General features: G+C 39.9%; 1 protein-coding gene across 3 annotated transcripts in view; it reads right to left on the minus strand.

The window, feature by feature from the left end:
• tox2 (TOX high mobility group box family member 2) overlaps positions 1 to 22,456 on the minus strand; it is an 89,690-nt gene that overhangs the window by 55,472 nt on the left and 11,762 nt on the right. For all 3 annotated transcript variants that reach the window (XM_080890429.1, XM_080890431.1, XM_080890430.1), the window contains exon 2: positions 6,019 to 6,111. In XM_080890429.1, coding sequence (XP_080746555.1) covers positions 6,019 to 6,111 — 93 coding nt within the window. The remainder of the gene's footprint in view (positions 1 to 6,018; positions 6,112 to 22,456) is intronic.

A 22,456-nucleotide genomic window follows, 5' to 3' on the forward strand; every position in this document is an offset into this window, starting at 1 on the left:
ACCTAACTTTTCAGTCTCTGGTGGCATGAAATGAGAAGTCTCTCACAGACCACACAGTGTCACTGCCATTTAGCACCCAAAAAGCAATAAGTATCCACGCTGAGCCTCTCAGTCATCACCAGGGATCTTCTCAGCCTGTCAGTGTTGACACTTACTCCGTGCATCATTGATACCCGCCCAGCAGCAGGAAATAAATAGCCTGTCATCAGACCACTTCTGCTTTGCAATAGGCAATATAACAATTATCTTGGAAACGTTTTACAACAGGCACTTATTTTGCATCTGTTTTGTTTGTTTATTCAGTTGGTTAGTTAAAATATTCAATTCAAAGCACAATTACAGTGGAACATTACTCAGTTCTCACTAACATCAAACACACTGACTGTACAGTGTGATGCGAGCCATGTCAAGATAAACAAACATGACTTATTAAACAGGAAAATGAGTCACTCTTATTATCCCAGCGTAATAAATCAGGAAAACACTAATTATAACAACCTGTGCCTGATCCTGACTGATTCACCCTTGCTCTCTGGCTTTCGGTCTGTGTATGTACAGTGTGTGCATATATGTGTGTGTGTGTGCGTACGTCTGTCACATTCTTCTCCTGCTGCTGCCTTAATAGGCAGTCTCTTAGATATTCGCTACAGAATAGTGCTCATGCAATATTAATAACACACCAAAATATGGAAGCTGGAGCCCCCACTCCTTCTCTCACTCTCTACATAATTGACTATGCAAGGCTCCAAATCAGCTTGGAAAAAGACACAGAGAGACACAAAGCAAGGAAGAGAGCAGGAGAGAGGGAGCGAGAGAAAGGGGGATGTGGTGAAAAAACAAAGTCCTGAGTCCTGAAACGAACCTGTCATCTTTGCGTTGCAGCAGATTCTGAACCTTCACCCTATGTATCACTGTCAAGGCAGAGGAGCTAAAACAACAACAACAATAACAACATCTACACGATAGCTCAAACAGTGTGACTCCCTGCAAAGGATACACTGATGTTAATTCAACCTGAGCTAAACAACCCTCCACTGAAGCATATTTGAGAGTCGTTGTGCATGACTTTAAACACTCAATTTTTAATTATTTCATTGTATCATTCTCAGTAAATGCAATTACTCTAGTTCCATTATAGAAAATAAAACTTGAACTGGAGCTAAATTAGATCAATCATGCATTCAGCATACGTAAGGTTACCTCTTAAGCTTGAGTGATGTGCCAATGGGTCAGGCCCACAAAAGTTTGTTCCATTCAAACAGTTGTACAAGAAATATAAGGCATGTATTTAAATCTATAACATTTTCAAACAATGTTGAATAAGTTGATTTGCACAAATTTAAGTTACTGCAATTGGCACTATAGCAGGAACATTTGTGTGAGTGGGTTCTCCTTTTATCAGTTCTTATGTGTGCACATAAACACATGCAAGCCCATCCACAAGCATACGGCTGATGCAATACACATTCCCGCCAATGGTTTCACACAATCCCAGTAATCTATACGTGGTGGTAATGCGCCAAGATTCACAGCAATGTGCCAACAAACGCAGCGCAATAGAAGCCTGAAAGCTAGTATGCATGGGTGTACTCAAAAGAATTAGATTCACGAATGTCTTTTGATGAAGAAAATACGTATAATGGATTTTTTTTTAACCTCGCTGATATGCAACATTTCAGTGAGAAATATAGATATTCAAACTTGTATTTTCATTTACACGTGAACATCAAAAATCTAGAAAACAGCATTTTCACTACACATCAAGTACAACTTGCAAGATGGACAGTAGGATAACATCAGCACCTACGATCTTAACACATTTCCCTAAAACTAAGAATGTAACATCGGCATCCACGTCACTGCATTGTTAGCTAAGCTATGCAACAGTAAGTTGCACTGTAAGCAACTGAGTCCTACAGCATATTGTAAGACTGTAAATACCCTCACTCTTTCTCTATCACATCCATACATCAGCTTCCATAATCATGGCTTCAGAACAAAATCAAAAGGACCACATTCCTCTCTGAATCTGTAACATTACTTAGTGCTTTAGCCACAGTGGCTCATTGATTATCTTTGCTTCTCCAGCAGCAACTGGATCCAGGCTTCAAACTTGTATAGAGTTTAAATGTCCTCTGTGTGCTTGGGTAGGTTTTCTCTGGGAGTTCTGGTTTCTCCTGTGTTGATGCTCAGTCAATGCTGCCTACCTTGGCCCAGGACACTCAATAAACTTGATTAAAAAAAAACATATATATATATATATATATATATATATATATATATATATATATATATATATATATATATATATATATATATAGAAGGCATCGGTGGGCAAGAGACGAAAACAGGGCATTGTTGGAATGCTACTACGCAAGTAACCCCGGCGGAAATGGCTACATGAATAGGATGCGGGACCTATGGATTCTTCGGTATCCAACATCCACAATGACGGCGAAATACCAAGGGCTCAGAGAAGAGCTCGAGAGGATGTGGAGGGTGAAGGTAACGGTGGTCCCCGTGGTAATCGGAGCACTAGGTGCGGTGACTCCCAAGCTAGGCGAGTGGCTCCAGCAGATCCCGGGAACAACATCGGAGATCTCTGTCCAGAAGAGCGCAGTCCTGGGAACAGCTAAGATACTGCGCAGGACCCTCAAGCTCCCAGGCCTCTGGTAGAGGACCCGAGCTTGAAGGATAAACCGCCCGCAGGGGCGTGCTGGGTGTTTTTTTGTTTATATATATATATATATATATATATATCCTTGTCAGTAAGTGTAGAGAGGGCCGGAGAGAAGCATTCAGCCAGTGGTGTTGGAGATCTTGTCAAACACTGATGGAATTATGAACGTAGACCCGTAACATCAGATTTTGATCCATCATGCAGCACCATGTGGAAAGTGTCTGATTGGCAACGACTTTTTTATAAGTATGACAACAATCCCAAACACACTGCCAGTGCAGTAAAGGCATACCTGGATATAAAAGCACACAATGAAACAGTATCAGTTATAGGTTGGCCTTCCCAGATGCCAGACCTCAAGTTAACTGAAGCAGTACGTCAGAGAATGGAATAAATGACAGCCAACATCCAAAGAAGAGCTTCGAATGTCCTTCAAGAAGACTGGAGAACTATTCCTTTAAAAATTAAAAGAAAGCTTGCCTAAGAGAGTTCAGATTGTGTTGAAGAGCAGAAGTAGTCATACCAAATATACTTCAAGCTCTGTTTTTCCCTCATGTACTGTGCTTGCTGTATGTATGTCTACTGTATTTCCATGTATGCTGGTACATTTCTACACCTATTTCAGGGTTTCATAGCAAATTATAAAGAAATGAAGGGTGGCTTAGAACTCGATAAAGTGTTTTCAGCCAGTTCAATGTCACAACTTGACACTCAATAGCTTTTTTAATCATTGTTCGCTATAGTATGGGTGCTCAGCAGCCACCAGGGAGAAAACAGGATCAATCTCTGGCGTAGATCCCCAAACCTAGTTGACTTGAGTGAGTTTAGATTAGATGCCTATGTTCATCAAATTTTCAGATGATTATGTATAAATTTGAGAATACTTCAATACAGTTTTATTTTGTTTTACTAGTGCGATTCCATTTAAGTCAACTAATACAACAAAAGCTCGCGTCTATATTTCACATCTACATCTGGGTATGAGAAGATTACCGCAGAGCAACGCAGATCCCGCCCTCTACACTGAACACTTTTATAAAAATGAACCATACGCACTTAGAGCTGTAATAGATGTTGAAAGAATTAAAAAGAAAAAGAAAAGGTTGCGGGGGCAGAGTTGGTGGTTGGAGGGAGGGGAGGGAGGTGGGCAGTGCACCTTGACAGGAAACATAGAGGTGAAGAGCAGGAGTTGGAGGTTAGCTTGACAGAGAGAAAAGAAGTGGTGGTGGTGGTAAGGAATGTGTGTGTGTGTGTGTGTGTGTGTGTGTGTGTGTGTGTGTGTGTGTGTGTGTGTGTGTGTGTATGCTTTTTCTTTCTCTTTTTGGGTGGGGGGGGGGGAGGAAGTGCCAAGCCCACTTTTAACTGAACTGAGGGTGGTGAGTGGTGGTGTGGTGGGGGACAGAGATAAAGATCAGGGGAAAATAAAAGGGGTGTGCAAGGGAAGTAAGAGGGGAGGAAGGAGCTGGGGTGAGGGGGGGCAGGGACCTACTACACCTTTACACTTGCTCTCACCGCAGCACCTGATAAGTGCAATGGAAAAACGTCTGGTTTCCTCCTGCATGTTAAGTGGTTTATATTCTCCTCCTCTCCATGCAGCCTGTAGCTACAGTATGCTACTGTACTGACGCTGTACCCAGGTAATAACAGACAAAAGGAAATGACATACAAAACCAAAGGTGAGTAAGAAAGAGAGAGTTGGGGAGAAAAATAGCACACATTTTCTCTTTTTATAATGTCTGTGTGTATATGTGTGTTGTGGCTTTTGCGTTGTTTTTTTTTTGTTCTATTCTAATTTGCACACGTGTAATCTGAACACAACAACTAGACAACATACAAATCTTCTTTCCACTGCTGAACATTTATCCATAACTTTGAGCGTCTTTATTTTACAAACAGCTTCCACATCGAGATTTAGGTGCAATTTAATTTGCACAACAGCGGATTAGATGAAGGTGGATATATATCTTTACCACCTCACGGATGTCCTGACAAGGAACTCATTCCCATGATTTGTAAGTGGGTCTCTCCACTGAAAAGCATTAACAATATTCACTTTAGATAACATATGATTCTGGGCCCTGGGAGAGGATGGGTTTCTTAGAAATGCTTTGTTAGCACTCTCCCCCTTGATAAATGATTTAGGACATGTGGCCTGAGACATCAATACAATCTCTGTTGTAATTAAAAAAGGTGCGCACCAACAATATTACACAGCTTTCGCTTTGTCTGCCTGTCTCTTCTCTTCCTCTCCCTCACTCCCTCACTTTTCCTCCCATTGAGCCCTGGAGCAGTGAAGAGATAATTCAAAAAGCACTTGCATGGAGTGAAACATGAAAAAGGGAGACATATGAAATTAAATTCTCTCTTTTTGCTCTATTGTTCTTTCATTTTCTCTCCTTTGTTACATAAATGCATTAAAGCAAGGCAAGCTAGATTCTAATTATGATTTCCGCAAAAAGATGTTTTATTAAAAAAATGAAAGAATGGTTTCACAAACAAAGTAGACTGACTGTTCCAGCACTTTGTCAAAGTCAAAGTACTGGAGGTGTTCCATCACTTAACTTCAATAAACGTAATCTTTTTTTTTGTTTTGTTTTCCCAACCATGCCCATGAACATTTGTATAATAAAATAACAGAAAGAATGAGACTTTGATGTCCAAACACAGCAAAATATAAAGAAAAAGGGAAAAATGTTTAATTTTCATACATAATCAGATTATTCTTTTTCATGTGAAACAGGTAGAAGTATTATTTCCAGAAAGGCACAACTTGGCTTTCATTCTGTGTCAAAACAAATGCAGTAGGAGTCGATTGGTTGACCGATCATTTGCACAACCTACGCTACTTTGAGAAGCTACCAAAGAAATACCACACCAACCACCATGCCGGATGGGTGCTATTTTTTGGTCAATAATGGGGTGGGGATAGGAGACTCTTACTATCACTATTAGAGTGAGTGTGGGAAAAATTATAGGCTTGGTATTAGTCAGGGGTGGAGGGTGCAACGCATAGTCAAAGAATGAGGAAGAGGTTTATGTTAGGAATAAAGTGTGAGGAATTGTTAATTGTTCGGTTAAGTTGTTTCCTGGAAGTGATTTCAGTCCAGACATTGCTGACTGCATATTTCAGTTATTTTCATGCAGATTCTTTTATATTATCAATACTTGTAGGACTCGGCAAAAACTCGATACGTCTTTCTCATCTGATGTCTAGGTACTCTTGTTGTGCAACTAAGGGAAGTTCAGAGGCTTGCTCTATGGTTTAAAAGTGACATATAGGTGTGGGTGAGACCATTGGGTGTGTGGGTGGAGGGGAGGCTGGGAGAGATGAGTCTTACCCCAGTAGAGGGCAGTCTCTTGCCGTCAGGGTTTGGGCGCATGGGCAGGGAACTGTAGAGCCTTACACCTCGATCTGGAGCACCGTATCTGCTCTGGAGGGGGGGAGAGAAACAGAAAGACATTCAGTACTTTTTTTTTTAAACGGTAATGAAAATATACACATTTTAATAAAATTAACTTTAAAGTAATTTAGTTTCAAAGTTTCTCTACTTTTACTGTCTCAGCCAAAGTACAGAGATCATTCAGTCAATAAACACGCTTTTTTGATGGTTCTCCTTTTGTTTACCAGTGTTAGTTCCATAAATTTCTACCAAGTCACAAACCTGCACATTGGCTGCCAAGTTAATCACATCACTTCATGGTGATGTACTACACATAATAACTGGATAAAATTGGCTCATGGAGCAGCACTAATGGTGCTAAGCTGTTGTGTTTGGTAGCCAGTGTTCCTATGCACTGGTTTACTACTGGCTCCATCTTTTTGTACATTACACAACTGATAATCGGAGTGTAGGTACTGGGTCTTAAGCCTGCCAGCTCCTCCCCGTACTGCCCCGTGTGGATTTCAGACGCACCTACGAGAGTTGCGGAAAAGCCCTCAGTACTTGGGAAGCTAATGATTTGCACAAAGTGATCTCTGCCAGGGAAAGAGAGAGTGTAGCTCAGTGGGGTTCACACTGTGGCCCACAGCCACAGCATGGGTACCTCACAGGATTTACTTCAAATCTAATGCTCTTAATCTCTTTGTCTTTATCAATCTCCTCACTTCACTCTCAGCTAGTACGCACAGCACTGCGTATCTGTTATTCTCTCGATATTCTGTTGTTTGCACATTAGCATCACTCTTCAGTAACATGTGTTCAATAGGTTTTGTGTTGTTTCAGTCATCTGATTTTTAGAATAGTGAGAACGCGTGCTTTGTGCGTGTTCATTGATAAAGTGGGCTACATCTATTTTTTCTCTCTCGACCCGCTTTTAGCTTTGTATTCTGCCTGTTGTGAAAATAAAAGCTGCCATCAGTGATGTAGAAAACTACCCCCTCATAAACAAGACATAGTTTTATATTTGGAAATAACTACAGCAGCTGCTTGCTTTGTATAGTACATAATGACTTTGCCACACTCAATCCATATGGTCTGCTAATGAGGATATGATGCAAATTGTTGAAAGAAAACACACAATGCAGTAATTAATAAATATCACATTATCTTTCCCTCAGATCACTTTTCTTCTTCCTTTAACACGCAGACAGGGTGCATATGTAGAACACCCAGAAAGACATAAATACATTCAAGGGCATTAGCCTGAGAGTGTTTTGCAGTGAGACATGCAGTGCTTAACAATATTTTTTTTAAATGGCATGAACTAACCACAGCTGGCCTTTTACTTCAAGGAAAACATGTGTAAGAGCTTACAGACAGGAAAACACATATAGGTGTAAAATAGTGACTCGGCCCCAGCTCTTATAGGAAAACACCCTAAACACACTTTAGTATATTGTGTTTATGGATCTAAATGCAGAGTGATTGCCATGAGATGCAAGCTGCAAAGCCAGATATGCAAAAGCTTGCATATTCATATGCAGAAAACAGCAGACTCGAAACAAGAATATGATTTACAGTATACTATGTAAGATGCGTACTTTATAGATCAGTAACTGTTACCAGTATGCTGATCAGATGTTGTGGGCTGATCACAGACAGTGCATAGTGCACACTATCCCCCAAGGCAGAGTGAGAGTACTTGCTGTGTAAGGTTTTGATTTCCTGTGCTCATTATGAAAGGTAAAAACAGATGAATAGACAGCAGTGGCCATCTTGTCGATGAGGTTTGCATAATGATGATACAGCATTAGTAAAGATAAGAATGTGCTGTTTTGCCAATCATCACCGGGCAAAAAGAAAACAGCAAACCATGTCTACTTAATCATAAAGCAAAAGCATGATTCCATGTGAGATGTGACTCGTGTTTCTTAATAGGGATCAGAAATCTGACCCGATCTGCTTGAACTAAAACATTTTCTTCCAGAGGAGCTACTGTACACTAACTCCATCTCTCACTGAAGACCTTTTTTCTTTTGGGGCTTGTTAGGTAGCTTGCCAGCATCACAGCTAAATGAATTCCTTGCCAAACAGCTTCTTTAGCCAGCGAAGGAGCCACAGTAAGTGAATGTTTGATATTTCTCCACTGTGCCAGGCTAATCTGGCCCTGTGGCATGCCATTACGGGGCTAATAACAGCTGTCTATGGCCTGGAGGGGACACAAGCAGGCCTGGCTGTGCTAACTGGCCCTGACAGACTCATTAGGAGTGCTGGCACCCAGAACAGCAAAAGCCAAACTCCTCACATTTCCTTGCTGGCTCACAACAGTTTGCAAGTGCAAGAAGCATTGTTCTTTACACTTGTTCTCTGACACCTTTCTTTTGTTTTCTACTCACTTCAGAGGCTCTCACCTCTCTCTTTGACTTTTTTGGTCAGGTTTGGGTTTCTGTGATATTTTTTGCCAAACCAGATGCCGTACCATGTCTACTTGACCTCGGGTTGAATCTAACCTCTTATTCTCTCTCTCTATTTTTTTTTTTAAATCCTGCCCACCCACTCTCTACTGCTGACCAAAATAGAGCAGGCAAGATTCACTTGTTTGTTCATGCTATTGTAATCTTTGCCGAAAAAGTAAAAGGAACATAAATGAATACATAACTAAATAAATGACTCGGAACTTCTAACTAACTTTGTTTATCTGCCACAGGAAGACGCTGCACCACACCAGGAAGACGCTGGCATCCTCTGAACTTTGTATTATATACAGTGTCTGTTTGGGGACAAAAGGGGTTTCCCCAGGCAGACAGCACAAGCAAACACTGGCCTGCCACTTGGCAGGGCCAAGCCAATCACTACAAGCAGAGCAGGCTGACAATAAACACAAAGGTCTAATGGCAGTGGTCTGCATATAGAATCATTAATAACTTGGGAAGCATGCATGGTTGCAAGACTCCAGCCATGCAACAAACATTCATGTCTTCATTTTGATTTACATAAAGATTTGTTTTATTCTGATGCATGTCAAGGTGAGTAATTCAAATATCTGTCAGCGTACCATTTAACATATATTAATGCACCATCAATGCACATTTTCCAAGTTTTCTTATCTAATATAGAGGTATCCAATTTTTATCCAATACAATTTAATTTCTCGAGTCATATTTTTGAACTGCCAAATAATCTCTCTTTTTTTGCAAAGCGATATTAGCTTGTTTAAAACACAGTGAGCACTGCAATAGATTTTCTCATTAGAAATCAACACTGGCCTTCCCTTTTTATAGGCTGCACCACTGGGGGACTGTAAAGCCGAAGGAGCAGCTGTGGGGGTATGGTTACCTGTAATGCTAGCTGTTGCATGTTATATTATTTACGCAGATCTGGACTTAATGGAACACATGTGCATCTGAAACCGACATTCTTCCCAGATTAGTTGAAAGCCGGCACACACCAGACTCTACCAATGAGAGGAATGCAAGGCCGAGACAGGCTTATGAGGAAACACTATCACTCGTCTATGGTTTAAAATACTTGCAATGTATGTGTGCACACACACACACATACAGACACACACACACTGTCATGCCTGTACACACATTCTCTACTGATATATCTTGTACACAGCACTTTGTATAGTAAGCACTCAACAATGGGTGCACACTGACATCAGAAGATCAATAATACAAAACATTACACTCATTCAAAACAGTCAATCAGTCTTTACACCCTTAAAATGGCTATTTCTTATGCTCTACTAAAAACTTGTCAGCTGTGTTGCATAAACATAATATCAGTCGGATTTATAGATGTGGTGGTCTAACACTCAGTAACAGAGTATGAATCACTTTTTCAGTGGTTTTTTTAAGAGTCTGAGAGAAAACCAGCTGCAGGATACAACATCAGTTTGCATATTGCATTGTGATGAATCATTTTCTTTCATACACTTTTCACAGTATGTGATATAATTTTGAGGACAGATGTTACAGGTTTTTCTCATTTGTTTGTGATCTGTGATTCTAACACTTACTAGTGTTTGTGTTACATTTTTAAGGAAAAGCTGAAAGTACATCTATATTTGGAGGGGTTGTATGTTCTGTAATCCTACTAGAATATTATTACAGCTTGCTTTGATTTTTTTTTCCACTCCTCAACTTTATGTAACTAAGTTTTCTTTGCAGGGAACTTGAAAAGGATTAACTGACATCTTTTGATGTTAATTTATCCACAGTCTCTCTGCTACCATCTGTGAGTTCCAGCCTGCAGACCTTGAAAACACTGACATGTAAGTGCTGTTTATTTCGAAGAGAAGGGTGTACAAAACTATATCAAAAATAATAATAATAATAATAATGATGTGCTGAAAGAAAATGCATTAATATGTTTCTTGTGTTTAAAGCCGTTTCAAATTTAATAAACGTGTAATATAAATTTGGTTTAGATATTTCAGTAAACACTGAACTCCATTTAGCTGTATTTAAGTACTGTTATATCTTTCCAAGAACTGCGCTCAGAAAGACATTTATGTTTTAATGTCAACTAAAGCTTAAACAGCTCGACCATAACCAGGACATGAAGCCAGGGGCTACTTGCCTCAGGCCAGCACTGCCTCTCAAACTACTGATCACACCATTGGGAATATCCAGCCAACGGCAGCATTTAAGCTGTGGCTGTTTATAGCTGACCGCAGCTTTTCCAGCGACTACATGTTCATTCCTACTGTAAACATGTCAGTTTGTATGATTAAGGCTGCACTGGGAAGAAATGCCATTATAACAATTCGACCAAATAATTATTATAAGTAAAATTAACACAGTTTTTCCTTCATATTATATCTATACTTGCTTTGTACTTTCCAGTAAAAGCCAAGTATAGATAGTATAGCTTTGTACTTTCCGATCTCCTACACCCCTCACTTTGCCTCCACCCTTTGTCTTGTCTTGTTGCCTCATCTTGTGTTTACGTTTCTCCAATAGTTTTTGTTCCACTAGTCAACACAGATCATAATTTACGGGTAGTAGTGTGTGTGCGTGTGTGTTTGTGTGTGTGTATCTCTCCAGTCTCTATTAATCTGTATATTCGTTTAGCTCTCCATGTTCCTTTCATTGATTTTCAAGTCAGTTTGCAAGCATTTTACGAAATTAACATGGCGTGTTAATTTGCAACTGCACGCTCCTGATTTTAAACACGGAAAAAGTTTAGCGCAAAGTGACAATGAGGAGGTAATGTTTGTATCTGTTTTCTAGCTACGCTCAAGCCAAGATGCCGTCTGCTGCTGGTGACAGAAATCACACGGTTTCTCAATAACGTGGTAATTCACTGTAATCCAACCTGGGCCTTAATCAGAGTGACTGCAGCCACGCTGTTTCACCCGGTGAACAGTTGAAAATGTTGCGAGAACTATAACTAATTGCGAAAGTTGTGGTTATGCATTTGGCTTTTCCCTCTTCTCTCAAACTTTTATGACACTGTGTTTCTTTCTTGTATTGTTTTTTCTGTTCGCATTTCTCATGCTTTCCTGACTTCTTGTGTCTACCTTAAGGCATAGAGGGCCGTGACAGAAAGTAGATTCTGTATCTACTGAAACAACAATGTAGAGCTTGGCTGCATGTTTTCAAGTGAGATAGGAGATACAACAGAGGCATCTAAAATTGTACCCAAGCTTAGATACTGCATACAGTCCACTGACGGGATTACAGAGTGGATTAAAGCCATAGTTAACTCTTCACACAGCAGAAATAAAAGTTTTAGAATTTAGTCTTCAGTCAGAGATCAAGAATTGTTTTTTGGGGTTTTCTTTTTGTTAAGGATCATCTAGAAAGCTTACATTCAAAATTAAAGTGAAGGTAATCAGGCTTTTACAGTAAAAATGAATGCACAGGACAAGCCATCATTAAACTACACACACACACATATATATATATATGTATATATATATATCATTTACATCAAAGGCAATTACAAAGATGCCACAAGGAACGTTATAACACTACACCCTTTGCAAAGGATAACTACTGCAATAAGTCTTAATGATAGAAAAATTAGCTCACTCTCTCGACCGTCATTTTGTCTCTCACGGTATCGCACACACACACACACACACGTGCGCACACACACGCACACACCTGCCCTTTGTATTATGCCTGACACAGAAGTGAGCGAGATGGAGTGCATTAATAAAGTGCAGTCAGAGCCCTTGCCCTCTCTGATTCAGAGAGAAGAAAAGGAACTTTTCATTTTCCTTTATCCTCTGTTTTTGATTATTTTCAAAACCCTTCATCTTTATAAGGCTGTTTCCTGAGGACAAAAAAACACAGTGTTACAACGATACAAGTTACAACCAACAGATGACAAGCAGAACCAGCACCTCTGCTGTGCACTGGACACAACTAGTGTGTTACAGGCAGAAAACAGATGGCTGGGAGAAGCTTTAGCTAATACAAAAACAGGGATTTTGTCATTTCTTTTTTTTTCTACAAATGAAACATGCAAAGGTTGGATTACTTTAGTACAAACAGACACTGGGCAGAATGATTCTTTAATAAATTAGGATTGCTGAGGAGAGCAAATACTCCCGAATCTCAGGCTTTATAGGTCACTAAACTCAAAGGCAAAAACTGTGATATACTGTAAAAAGTTTCCATTAACAATACTGAGCTGTCAGCACTGGCACTATAAACATACTGCGTGTTGTTACAATAGCTGTAATAAGTCATGAAAGGTAGTGCTGATATGATTAAACAATTAGACTGTAAGAAATACGTGTAACCCACAATAATTTTCCAACTATATTATGTTAGTTATGGCTATAAATACTGAACTCTGTGGCACTGGCTCAAAAAATCTTTAAACAATTCTTAAACCTGTTTCTTTTAAAGAAAATCTCAAAGTTCCAGCTTCTCAAATGTAGGGTGACTTGCATAATATAATTTTAAAAGGAATATTTTGGGATTTTATGCAAAAAACACTTTAAATTCTACTTACTCTAACTGTCCTTTTCACCCTTCAAACACTAAAAGCATTCGTAGTTAATACTACTGTAGTCAGACCTTGCAGTCTTTTATTTGCATCATACTTTGTTCTCATGTATGTAAACATAGTAAGCCCTTGTTGAGTGGTAACTGACCTGGCTAAAGCAACAACGACATGTGTTTATTCCAAACCATGACCTCAGTGCAGAGCACTGCTCGAAATGATAGAAAGCTTAAGACACAGAGTTTTTAATTAATTAGTGTTTTGGTTTATTTTTGCTCATTCTTGTCTAGAAACATCATTTTCACATGGTCTGAGCTCAAGAGGTAGTTACAGTACAATATCTGTGGTAGGAAACTCGGTTTCCAAAACATATTTAGAAGTTCAATCACACATCTTAGAACGACTGGGGCAGGGTTGGGGGTAAAACAGGCATTGCTGTAAAGACAGAGCTGGGAAAGTTAGTGCAACGGAAGCCAGAAGAGAGGGAGATGGAGATAGAGAGATACAGAGAGAGAGTTAGTTGGGAGTTGATATGCTGACTACAGGCAGTTGATTTGGTTTCAGAGAGCATTGTTACGGTGCTTTGAATTAATGCCTCCCAAAGAGTCCAATTGTGATTCTTGGGCTGTGCTGACAGAATATTTGACAGCCCGGGGTGAGCTGCTGATCTCAGCTGAATCCTCTGTTCTGTGTGTGTGCGTCTGTGTGCGTCTGTGTGCGCGAGCGTGTGTGTCATAACCAACACATGCACACACCTACACATGTTCAGATATATGTTGACGCGCAAAAACAGAAACTGATCCGACAGATTTATCAAATCAGAAGTGACAGTTTGCTTAGCTCTAACACACAAACACAAACTACTAAAGAATGCAAACATCTCTCATACGCAGGTAAATTGAGCACATTCAATTAATCGTGATGAAAAAGTTTGACCAGCTGTTTCTTCCTCTCTCTCTTCTTCTCCCTGCAGGAAACATGCTGTCCCTCTGGGCTGCTGAATAAATAACAAAAACAGACAAGCCCAATGCTTCATTACAACAATAGGAAGAAAAGAGACACTCCATCAAAATAAATCCGCTGCACAATACCAGTCCACTCTGACAGCAGCACAACATCAAGAAACATTATTCGTCAAATGTAACAAACGAAGTTGCAGATGCTGCAGATACATTAATTGTCGTCATCACGTTAAGTCTGGAGATACCTAAGTCATATTACTCACTAATGCATCAAAGAATCTCTGTACATCTTTTTGTGTTTTCTGTGCTTTTCTTGACAACTGTTTGTCTCATCCAGTTCGCATTTAAATGAAATATAGTATTCAGTCTGAACTTGCTTCGGAAGAGTTGTCAAGGCTTTGTTTTGTGTTTTGCTTTCAGAACTACTACACTGGAAAATTGCAATCTCTACCAAAAGCCTGCATTTTAGTCGATTAGGAAACATACATTTGTTGTAACGTCAACCAACAGTCTGCATGTGAAGCATTTGAGTAAACTGTCACATCTACTGATAGTCTGAATGTGATGTTACAGACAGAGTTCACATCTGTTAATTGCAGTGCAGGGTTGCCCCCACTCCCGCCCCCACTCTCAACTGAATGAGTGTCTGCATCAGTCACATGAGGCGACACCACACACTGACAGAACTTGAAACCTGACTTCACACAACGAGAAGAAATTCTTGTAATGTATCAGGGAAGGGAACATGATTCATATTTTAGAGTATAAAAACCTCTTAAATGCTTTGTAAGTGTGACTACAAATGAGGTATGAGACAACTACAATGACCTAAGTGGCAAATGAGTCAGTCAATATAAGTATTTATAGTTTGCACTAACTGTCCTCCCCCTTTCGCCATGTGAAATCGTAAAAAGTTTAGTATCAGTGCGATTAAACTAAATTTAAGAGATCATGTTTTTTAAATTATGAGGTTTGGAGAGGATCCCACAGTGAAAACATGTTCTAACCTGATAAGCCAGTACTTTAAAATTAACTGGTGAGAAATGATCAAAGAAAGGGGAAAAACAATAGGAGGAGAAAGATGCTAGCAACTAATAGCTGACTAAAGATTATATGTGCAATGCAGACGTTAATTTTGTGGATGGATGCTCCTTCATTTCTAGGTTTTCTCTTCTACCTCTCACTTTACCTATGAGATCCATTTACAGCACCTCTCCACCTTACTGTCTCCCTCTGCTTTTACATCTTTCTCTCTATCTTGAGTGCTGTGCCTCACCCTAATTAGAAATTCCCCCTCCGACCAGCTGAAATTGAATTGCCCATCATTTGCATAATGATAGCTCACTGGGCTGATGGCCGATTTACCATGAGATGAAATGTAGCAATCACTTAAGAGAGTGACCATGAGGGAGTGTGGGTAAGCGGGTGCATACAAAAAAGGAGGAAGAGCGAGACAGACAGCGAGAGAGAAGGAGAGAGAGATGGAGGTGGGGGGAGAATAAAAAGGGATCACAAAGATAGAGTGAAGTAAAGAAAAAGAGAAAGAATGAAAGTCTGAAATCCGCCAGGTATTTAGGTTATTGTCTCACACTGCAGTCTTGCTGGGAGGAAGGCTGTGTCCTCAATATGACAGTAACTGGACACAACAAGTACACATAAGGGCGCATATGTAACACATTTTCTCTTTTACATGAAACCACTTGTGTCTTTAAACTCTAATTATGCCACGCCGTGTTTCAAACAGAGCGACTATTCTTCTGTTTTCCCACCATCTTAAAGGTCGGGATTTCCGGCCGCATCTCTTCAAAGGGAATTAATATCCTCAATGAGTATTTCAATTTTTTTTAAATCAGTAGCTAAAATAAGAGTCTCAAAGCAGTTGGCTGGGAGAAAATCAAACGCTCGATAAATGTATTTGTCTTTTCTCCTCACAGATACAAATTCAATAGACACACTTCATGAGGAAATAAGCAATGCAAGGTTGATCACTTCTATCCAGAATTATGTTTCTTTGCTCTCAGAACAGGAATAAAACAGTCGAAAGCAAATAATAAATGTAGACGACCTCCATTGTTGATGTTAAGTGTTGAGCTGTTGTACACTATAATTAGTTTCTGCGTAGATGCCTGCCACGTTCTGACTTTTTTTCTTTCTGCACGAGATCAGGAACTCCTGAACCACCCACAGTTTATAAGAAGTGGCCACATTGTCAACTGTGTAGCTGTCAGTGAACGCCCTATCAGATGAACAACTGCCACACCATGTACAAATTACTGTAATCAATGATATGATAATGACCTTGTTGTCTCGCCTTTTCTGGGCCATCAATCTCACATTCCACTAGGCCTGGAAATTTGATTTGTAAAAAACCCTAATAAATCTTGTGTCAGTGATGTCACGTAACTACAGGGAAATCTAATAAAACAGCCTGATCAGTGTGGTAAAGTGACAGTGAAGAAGCACAGGGCCGAGGCTAATGCACGCGGCAGTCTAAAATCTCAACGCTGAGACAAAGTTACCACCGAGGGTCCTAAAATAATTGCTTATTCATGGGAGTGAGTGGGCTGAGACAAGTGGTATAGAGGTCATATTTGTTTCTAATAGCTGGAAGTCATATGTGGAACTATCAGGTTGGAAGCTCTGCCCGAAGCACGATAAGGCCACTGTTTATTGTCTAACTTCCACTCTCCAACCTGAGGAACCCAAGACTCTCACACAGGGTACTTTCCACCCCTCAGCCATTACCTCAAAGTGTGTTTATGAGCGCAGGAGAGTGTGTGAAGTATATATGCACACATAAATGTGCATTTGCGTGAGAGAGCTCTCATGAAAGTGTGAGCGTGGTCTTTGGTTTCCATCACGAGTCTTGACCTAATTAAAATGTCATGTCAATGCTCAATAACTGACAAGTCATCAGAAAGCGCACCGAAACAGTGCTCACAGCACTCTCAGTGCTCAAATCATTTATTCAATTCTTCAATCTCTTCTTCCTCTGTCCATCTCTACGTAAGTAATCAGTGATCAAATGTCGCATGTTAAAGTCAGCCAGCCCAGACAGGAGGGAGTTAAGTCTCTTATCTCTCCTCCCCAGAAGAAATTCCAACTAGAGGCCTCGCTCTGCTGGTTTCCTGCCTTCTTGCCCAATGCCCTATTTTTACTCATTGGGGCTCTAGAATACCAGGGGCAGCTTTTTCCTTGTCACTAACATATTTCCTGCCATTCTCACTCTGACATTTCTCCCCTCAGCACGCTTCGCTCAAATCGTTCCCCCTCTTTATGGGTCATAACCTTTCATTCAGGGATGTTCATATTCAAATGTACCTGCTGAAGCCAGAGCTGCTGCACGCTCAACCATCATTCTGATAGGTCTTTTTTTTCCTGTTTTAAGTAGGTGTTAATTTCACATCTTTCTGAGTGCTGCCAGAGACAATCAGTTCCACTCTGCTGTCAGGCTGTCTGTAGCATACCAAGGTGAACGCACAGGAGCTTTGGTGCTTTAGACTTTTGATAAATAAAGTCAAACTGTTGTCTCTCGATTCAATTCAGTTCAGTTCAATTCGATTTTAGTGCCAAATCCCAACAATAGTTGCCTCAAGGCACTTTATACTGTAAAGTATAGACCCTACAATAAGACAGAAAAAAAACCCTACAGACCAGATAAGGTGAGACTATCTGTTCTTTGCAATAACATAAAAGTGCACAGCAAATTTCCACATTCTCCTGACTCTTTTATCGAAAGAACTTATTTATTGAAACTCTGATCAGCTATTAACCTTTCACTACGACAATGCTACATTTTGACAGATCAAACTGTCCTGCCAAAGCTATAAATCAAGACAGATTTTATACTGGCTCCCCACTTTATTGAAGTGTTTCATAACCGTGACAAGATGAAGTCAAACGGTCTACTTCAGCCCATGGAACAAAATGCGAAGTGGAAGAGAATTCAAAGTAAGAGGCCTAAAATACAAGAATGAATGGCAGTTTAATGAACGCCCGGGGAGACATGATATCAGTGGCTGGCTCTTTCACAGGAGCTTTCATCCTATTCATACACCAACATAGTGGAAATGCAGGTGGATCGATGCTGGTTAAAAACACTAATGGCACATAAAGGGAGAACACTTAGCTACTGTGTTTCTTTCTCACCAAGGTCTGATCACTACTATTAATGGAATGCAGCTCTCAGTAAAGAATATCCAGCCAGCTACAGGTGAAAAAAAGGCCCATTGTCTGATTTTCAAGGCTACTCTTCTTGCAAACAGTGGCGCTGACATTCTAGATGAAGAGAGTTTGGCTCCTCATTCATATCTGCAGCAATAAATATGCTGATTTTCATTCAGTTGAGTGGGATATCATGAATCCAAGACGGTGGACACCTGTGCTCAAATCACACCGTCTTATTGTACTGCTTGTTTTTTGTCCCTTTACTGGCTGCATTTGTGAATACCAATATTATATCCCAGTAAGAGATAAATTGTATTGAATGGTTGCCAGGCTGCAGGAGAGAAGACTGCTCAGCTGACTAAAAGAGCAATTCTCCATTTTATCTCGCCATCATTGTGTGTGAATGTGCGTGCGTGTGCGTCTGTGTGTGGCTTAATGCCATCCCACAGATGTAAGTCTATACGTGCATATGTATGTTTCATTTTGACAAGAAGCAGAATGAGCCAGAGCTTGCTGCATGACTAGGCCATGTGAGGAAAAAGTTCACGTGATGCAGGCAAATACAGCCAGTCTTCAGCAGGATGGAAAGACTGTAATCAAACCATAAATCAGAAATCACTGAACTGCCATGCACCCAACCCTCTCCCTTTCACCCTCAGTTTAGTTACTGCCTCCTCTGCTCTGCAGAGCTCCCTGTATGTAATCTTATATACAGCCATGCACACAATGCTGGAAGAGGGGAAATGAAACGAAACATGCATAGAGGTTTCTATCATCTGAAGTTGGTGCAAGAATAAAGGTCATGTTCATACCTTAATTCTGAAATCAGCAGTCAGATATTAGGATTTTTTTTACAAGCATATGCAGTCCATATTTGTCTAGCCATGACTTTCGTAGTGAGCCACCTGGTGTGCTGTAATATCAGGCGAACAGTGTGGTCATTGTGAAGTAGCTGTGTGATATCAAGGAGAGCGACCCATTTAGAGCCCAGCTACAGAGCTGACAAGCTTCTGTTATGTCTAGGACATCTGGAGGGCTGGAGCCACTCACTCCACTGAACTCCATATACAACCCAATCCTTTCCAGAGTGGAAAAGATATGTGACATGATCATGGATATTTGACAAGCTCACCTATACAGTAGGTACTATTCAATCTGTTACGGAACCCTGAAAATTTGGAAGCGATTCAAAAAAAATGTATGATGCTGTTTGGCCCATCTTGCAAAGATTTTACAAGACTGGAATAAGGGCACAGTGTGATCCGCTGCTCAGCAAAAGTTTTCTGCAAAGATCAAGCGATCAAGGGAGAAGTTCTATCTCATTATTTAAATGAAAATTACTTTTTCAGTAGCTGATTCAATCTGGTGATGTTTAAAAGAGGTCTTGCATAATTTGCAAAATCACTTAAGCAGGAGAAATAGACTGTGGGAAGTAAAACTAAAGAACACCCAGTTAAAAAGAAATGTTACTATTCGTGTATCATACACAATGGTGTCCAAAACAACTGAGATTTGTCCAATGAAGCTGCAGCGTGCCGCATTATATAAACGAATACATGAATGCATAATGAGAGGCCAAAATGAGCCAAGGAAAGCACTCTGAACAAATCCCCCAGGGGAAAGGAAATTATTCCGAATAGACGAGGACACAATTCAAACAATATTGGTCGGAGAAACTTTTTTCTCTCGTTATTTAAAATCCATGCTTTAAATATAAAAACCAGAACTATCCTACATGCTCTGAGCGCACTTGAGCATTGAGATAAGGATTTTAATGGATCAGTTTTTTTTACTCATTTCAAAGCTTTGCTTTCATATTGTGGCCTGAGGTAAGATTGCTGAGATTATATACTGTATAAGCAAAATGCTAACTAACCTAATATATTTGATGGTTCAAATATGAGCATAATATGAGCATTTGCTCGCCACAGCTTGCACAACGCAACGCCAAAAAAGCTCTGATTATTTATACAATTCCACTGTCATTTCACTTTTTGTAGCTCAAACAATAATTCTGTATCATGAGGTAATTCATTTTTGTATGGCGAGGCAATTGGCTGCAAAGATTGAATCATCAACCCTTGTTTCATTTTCCACGTAATTAAATCAGCTATTGAAAAAAAATATGTAAGCTGGCATACGATTCAGGGAAAATTAGCATTTTTAATCACAGTACATTACTTTAATAACTCAATAAATCTGTGACAGCTGGAGCATCTGAGAATGTTGTCACAGCTACTTAGTTCTGCATTTGCAACTAATACAGGATGAGAATCAGCTCGAGAGAGACAGAGAGAGACCAAAATGAGAGAGTGGAGAGAAAAGAAATCCGGCTAAGTGGGACTGAGAGGATGATAATGCAGAGGAATAGGAACAAAAGCATGGCAGGTGAGGTGAACAGAGCCAGGAAGAAAAAAAACATCACTGCAGACTTTGGCACAAAACGGGGTTCGGCACTTGTCTTCCCTCGTTCAGTCATTAACCGTTAATCCCCAATTAGCTTATTTGTCGCCTCTATGCCATACATGAGACCTGCTTACTCTTCGTGTTGCTTTGTTGCTTTGGTATGTTTGTGCAGCTTAATGACTGTAGTTGCCAAATACACTAAATAAAGCTGAAGGACTACGGAAAATTTCATTTAATTATGAAAGGATGTCAGGAATGGGGGGATCATCTAAATGCAAACAGCACACAAGCAGGCTTGAATATAGTGTTTCTGACAGATTACTGGATAGTTTGTGAATTTTTTGCATGTGGTTCTCATCCTGCTTCCAGTGCAATTCAGTTGTCTTTTTCATTCAGTTAGAAACCTTTGCAAGAGGGATTTTATTTATAAAAGATTATATTAAATGCACCAATATTATATAACCATATCAACAATACAACATTACACTTAATTAACTTTGTTATTGATTTATTGTTTTATATTAAAATGCTCATTTGTACTTTTACTTTTGGTTTTGGGAAACTAAAACACAGTGAGATAACTAAGAAAATCACCAAAACCTCAGATTTGAGAGGATAAATCCAGCAATCTAACTACTACTCAGTCATCAAAAATATTAGCCGTTTGTTATCTGTTGATTGTGCGATTGCTTAAGCAAGGTGGTGGGTGGAGTTCACTCAGTTGAACTGCACGACATTACTTGGTGGCAGTCAGCCTTCCTGGCCTCTGTTGGTTTTGTTTTGCTAGGGCTATCTTTAGTTTCCTTTTAGTTATATAAAACAAATGTATTTATAGCTACAGATGCTGTGTGGTCTCCAATCCATTGTCCAGCTTTGAGTATTGAACAATGCAGTAACATAAATAACAACTTTACCTGCAGCTTTTCCTTTTAACAAAGTGAATTTTAGTGTTTGAAAAGCATACAAATCCCCAGAAATTCTCACTCTGAGCTGTCTTGACAAGTACTTTTCTATATAGTCGTTAGAAACATGTTGCCTAGTGTGCAATCACACTGTGGTAAGAACATGTAGAACAACGACTATAATGAAAATAACAGTGAGTGTCAGCAGGTGCATAAGCACAAATGAAAGTGAGAGCTGGTGTCATGTCAGCACGTGCATGCTTGGGAAAAGGAACTGCCTCATCTTGCTCGCATGTTTATATGGAACAGTGACAATGTGCTGTCCAGGTCCACTTATTTTATTATTTTTATTCAGTGTAAGTTTACAAAATTGCTCAACAAGCTCTTTTTTTCTCTGCCTGCCAGATAAAGATTTATCTTTCAATCGCTTCCCTCTCTCTAGAACGTGTTTGTTTTGTAGTTGATTGCACAATCGCAGGGCTGCAACAGTAGAAACCTACTTTTTATAGCTTTACAGTATGTTCCTGAGTCCAGATTTTCTCAAATACACACACACACACACACACACACACAAATACATGTTTTCCCAGAAATGTATCTAAGACAACACAACAAAAAGCCTTTGCATTCAGAGGCATATGAAAGCATTATGGCAAAGAGTCAATGCCCTACAGGTGTATTGGCATATCTGTGCCCGTTTCCTCTATCTTTGCAGTTCCATTGAGGAGCCTTGTTTCCACTGATACCCAGCCGTTTGATTCACTTAGCAGGCTTTGTCGTGTGCATGCTGGATTAAGCCTTAAAAAACAGCCTGAGCACATACACACATGCATGAGCAAGAGCCATTAGCACACAGTGGTAGACCCCACTAATTAGCTCATCAGCTCAGCACCTCTCTGCCTCGCTTCACAGATCTGGTTTCAAAGTACACTTTCCAAAAGTGTCATAGTGCTAAAACGATGGCATTATGGCATTGGACATATGAGTATA

The sequence above is a fragment of the Rhamphochromis sp. 'chilingali' genome (genome assembly GCF_963969265.1).
Source record: "Rhamphochromis sp. 'chilingali' genome assembly, chromosome: 9".
Lineage (NCBI taxonomy): Eukaryota > Metazoa > Chordata > Actinopteri > Cichliformes > Cichlidae > Rhamphochromis > Rhamphochromis sp. 'chilingali'.